The sequence below is a fragment of the Populus trichocarpa genome, chromosome 15 (genome assembly GCF_000002775.5).
Source record: "Populus trichocarpa isolate Nisqually-1 chromosome 15, P.trichocarpa_v4.1, whole genome shotgun sequence".
NCBI lineage: Eukaryota > Viridiplantae > Streptophyta > Magnoliopsida > Malpighiales > Salicaceae > Populus > Populus trichocarpa.
Genome location: NC_037299.2, coordinates 3,412,262 through 3,416,590, shown reverse-complemented (window position 1 = coordinate 3,416,590; position 4,329 = coordinate 3,412,262). Strand labels below are relative to the sequence as shown.

Sequence of the window (4,329 nt, the reverse complement as noted above, 5' to 3'; positions counted from 1 at the left end):
ACTGTATATAACTTAACTTTTAAAATTTTAAAAATTGTAAACCCAATCCATTTTTTTTTTCAAACATGAACGTGTTAGAAATACTAGGTTGAATTAATTTTTTTATGAATATTATGAATATCCATGAATTTGGTTTATATTGCTAATTTTCATGAGGTTGTATTTAGAGATGGACTTACCGTGTGTATAGTACATGATATCTTTGATGCTAGGTCTAAATTTCATATTGTGGTGCACCGCCATTAAGTTCTAATTATCTCTCATTTCCCCTCTAACTAAGAGGCAAACTTTTTTTTGTTACGTTAAAGAAATCTAATAAAAAACTCACTAATAAAAACTTTGGAATCGAAGCATTTCTAAATAAAATAAAAATAAATCTTCAATCCAAAACTATCAAATATAAAGACAAAGTGAGTATGTGGTGTACAGGTTGATCAAATTAACAGCATTTCAAAATTGTCGACCTGACACTCGACCGGTGATATCAATTTATTAGATTTGTTTTACTCATTATCATCTGTAATATCCATATTATCTGATTTTGACGGGTCATGTCAGATCATGTTAGGTATTTCATATGATTTTGTCTATATTTGTTTCTTGGCTAAGTCTATAAATATATTGTTATATACTTTGTTGACTTAATCTATAAACTCATAATGTAAAAAAAACCACTAAATTGATCTAATAATTTCACGAAGTCATGGGGATATTACTATCCTAGTAATGCTAAATTAGAAAGACAACGTAAAGAAGAATGGACAAGAGTTGGCCTACAAAGGCAAAACTCATCTTCTAAATTTGGCTGTCACTTTGTAATGAAGCACATTGTCACCAAAGCAATGAACCACAACATCAACTACTATGCTATCTTTATTTGCTACCAAAAGCGACAAACTGTAGGCCTCTTAAGCCGGCAATGCTGCAGCCTCCGCCACCAAATGGCAACTATGCACACAATAAATCCCCCCATTAACGGACAACACTCGAGCCATCTTTAGCCAGACGGACAATCTTCAACCATCCGATCACTCACCCAAATTCTAATCCTCACCCTTCATCTCAACATCACAAGCCAAGGACGTTCATGTAATTCTCACAAGAGGAAATGGAGGATCTTTTTGTTTTCTTTGTATAAATAACCCCACCGTGACTCCTCCATTTCAAGCCCCTTCAGGAAGAGTTCAGTTTTCTGTTATAATATCTCAACACTACTCCCATTCTGCCCTCGGGCTACGAGCTTCCAATTAGACCACCATGCGTGAGATTCTTCACATTCAAGGAGGGCAATGTGGGAACCAAATTGGATCAAAATTCTGGGAGGTGGTTTGTGATGAACATGGGATTGATCCAACCGGCCAGTACATCGGAAAGACGGACTTACAGCTAGAGAGAGTGAATGTGTATTACAATGAGGCTAGTAACGGCCGGTATGTGCCACGGGCTGTTCTTATGGACCTTGAGCCTGGCACTATGGACAGCGTCAGGACCGGTCCATACGGGCAGATTTTCCGGCCTGATAATTTCGTTTTCGGGCAATCGGGGGCAGGAAACAATTGGGCTAAAGGCCATTACACCGAGGGTGCTGAGCTTATTGACTCGGTCCTGGATGTTGTCAGGAAAGAGGCTGAGAATTGTGACTGCTTACAAGGTTGGTCGACATAAAATTCAGAAAGAAATTTGTTTTTTCATAATCCTGCATTGCTGTTTTTGTCGGATATAAGGATTGCTAAATTGCTCATGAGCTTGGTAGATTAGGCAACATTTTCCCTGAAAATTAATCTCAGTGGACTCAAAAATAAATGAACTGTTTTTCTGATCAATGTTGCAGGATTTCAAGTATGCCACTCCCTTGGTGGGGGAACTGGGTCTGGAATGGGAACTTTGCTGATTTCAAAAATCAGAGAAGAGTTCCCGGATAGAATGATGCTCACATTCTCTGTGTTCCCATCTCCCAAAGTGTCGGACACAGTCGTGGAGCCTTACAATGCTACCCTTTCTGTTCATCAACTTGTGGAGAATGCTGATGAATGTATGGTTCTTGACAATGAAGCACTATATGATATCTGCTTCAGGACTCTCAAACTCACTACCCCAAGCTGTAAGTAGATTACAATATTACAAAACTTCGGTCACGAAGCATTAGAGTGGTTTTAGGTTCAGCTTAGATTTTAAACCATGCAACCATATAAGATTTGTAATTTTGGTTTTGGTTTTTGACCTTTCTACACCGATTATTTCTCTCTGAAACTGCCTTTGATGAATAGTTCTTTTCCTGCTCTTCCAGTTGGAGACTTGAATCATCTGATTTCAGGAACGATGAGTGGTGTTACTTGTTGCTTGCGCTTTCCGGGTCAGCTTAACTCAGACCTGAGAAAACTAGCTGTGAACTTAATCCCATTCCCAAGGCTTCACTTTTTCATGGTGGGGTTTGCTCCTCTGACATCTAGAGGATCACAGCAGTACCGCTCTCTCACTGTCCCTGAGCTCACCCAACAAATGTGGGATGCCAAGAACATGATGTGTGCAGCTGATCCTCGACACGGGCGTTACCTCACAGCATCAGCTATGTTTAGAGGCAAAATGAGTACAAAAGAAGTCGATGAGCAAATTATCAATGTGCAGAACAAAAACTCATCTTACTTTGTGGAATGGATACCAAACAATGTGAAGTCTAGTGTTTGCGATATCCCACCAAAAGGGCTTTCAATGGCTTCAACTTTCGTTGGCAATTCAACTTCCATACAGGAGATGTTTAGGAGAGTGAGTGAGCAGTTCACAGCAATGTTTAGGAGAAAGGCCTTCTTGCATTGGTACACAGGAGAAGGAATGGATGAAATGGAGTTCACTGAAGCTGAGAGCAACATGAATGATCTTGTTGCTGAGTATCAACAGTACCAAGATGCCACTACTGAAGAAGATATTGAGTATGAGGAGGAGGATGGAGTCGAAAACTGAAGGTGTTCAGCTATTTTGCTGCTTCGTATGCTGTGTGCTGCAGTAAATCGATAGGTTTTGTTTTTATATTTCAAATGTTGTGAAGACAGTGATGAATGTTTGTGTGATTTGCATGCATTCCCTAAGAATGACTCTCTCAATAAGAGCAATGGTATTGTAGTAGTGCTGCTCTGCTTAAGCCACTCTAGTAACTTGCTTCAAGAGAACAAGGCATAAAACCTCTTGTATCAGGCTGTTTTTGGCCTTTTAGTTTGACGAAAAAAATGGAGAACTAGGTGATGAGTTGCCTACATTCTTCAATTTAAGCATCTATATTGCAAAATACCTTCGTTTGCTTTTATCAATCAACTAGCCTCATATCCTGCCCAAATTGAGAGCAGCAGTAGATTTGCAGCAGCCTATGTTGCTCGGATTCGGGATCCAATTGCATGTCTGAAATACACACACACACACACACACATATATATATATATACACACACCCAAGTACAACTCAGCTTCTTCTTTTTTTCAAATTCTTTCATTTTACTAAGTTATAAACAATTTAATGAGTTCAACAGATCCAGAAACAACTTCTACAAGATGCATGGGCTCGGACATGGTAGCCCAAACCCCACACACCCAACATTGTCCATTTCTACTTCATTTTCCATGGTCCCAAAATTTCAACAAAAATTGCCTCCTTTTCCCTCTCTTTCTAACCATAATTCAAGTGCTGAATCTACCATTAAACAACAAGAAACATAGAGCAATTCTAGCTACGTACTAAATTAAGTGTAGTTAATTTCTGCCATGGTTTGTTCCTCTTCCACACCAACAAGGAGGACAACCACCAGCACTTCTTCAGCAATTTGATTTGTGCATTAGCTTGGCTTGTTCATTGTAGAATTGGTTATTACTGATGGCATCAAGTTCTCATGCTTTCATGTGTATCTTTGTAAATAGACCAAGTTAGTGTGAAAATCCAAGGTTGAAGCAATCCCTAAAATCTTGGTTGGATTCACATTTCAGCAAGTAATATCCCAGTTGTTAAAGCAGTTGAAGAAATGATCGTCCCATTTTTGCCGCCTGTATTTCGCGCAAGAGAAGATGTTCAGATCCGTGATGCAGTGATACAGTTCGGATTGTGTATCAGTTTAGAATTAAAGTTGTTAAAAATATAAAAGAATTATTAGAAAATTAAAAAAATTATAGTTATTAAAAAATTTAAAATTAATTAAAAATAAAATTTGTTTAGCATTTTAAAACTGTTACAAAATTAATTTCAAGTGTTTAAAAAAATTATGATTTCAGTATAATGATTAAAAACAAATTATTACTAGAAACAAAAAGTTCAGAAAATAAAGTATTACCGGAGGCAATTAGAGGTTTT

At 37.9% G+C, this 4,329-nt stretch overlaps 1 protein-coding gene across 1 annotated transcript; it reads left to right on the top strand.

Moving 5' to 3' along the window:
• The first annotated feature begins 827 nt into the window (after positions 1-827).
• On the top strand, positions 828-3,258 carry LOC7462497 (tubulin beta-5 chain). Its single transcript, XM_002321476.4, has 3 exons — positions 828-1,651; positions 1,832-2,101; positions 2,288-3,258. Exons 1-3 carry the CDS (start codon positions 1,258-1,260, stop codon positions 2,956-2,958), a joined length of 1,335 nt encoding a protein of 444 aa, XP_002321512.2. The 5' UTR covers positions 828-1,257; the 3' UTR covers positions 2,959-3,258.
• The last annotated feature ends 1,071 nt before the right edge of the window (positions 3,259-4,329 follow it).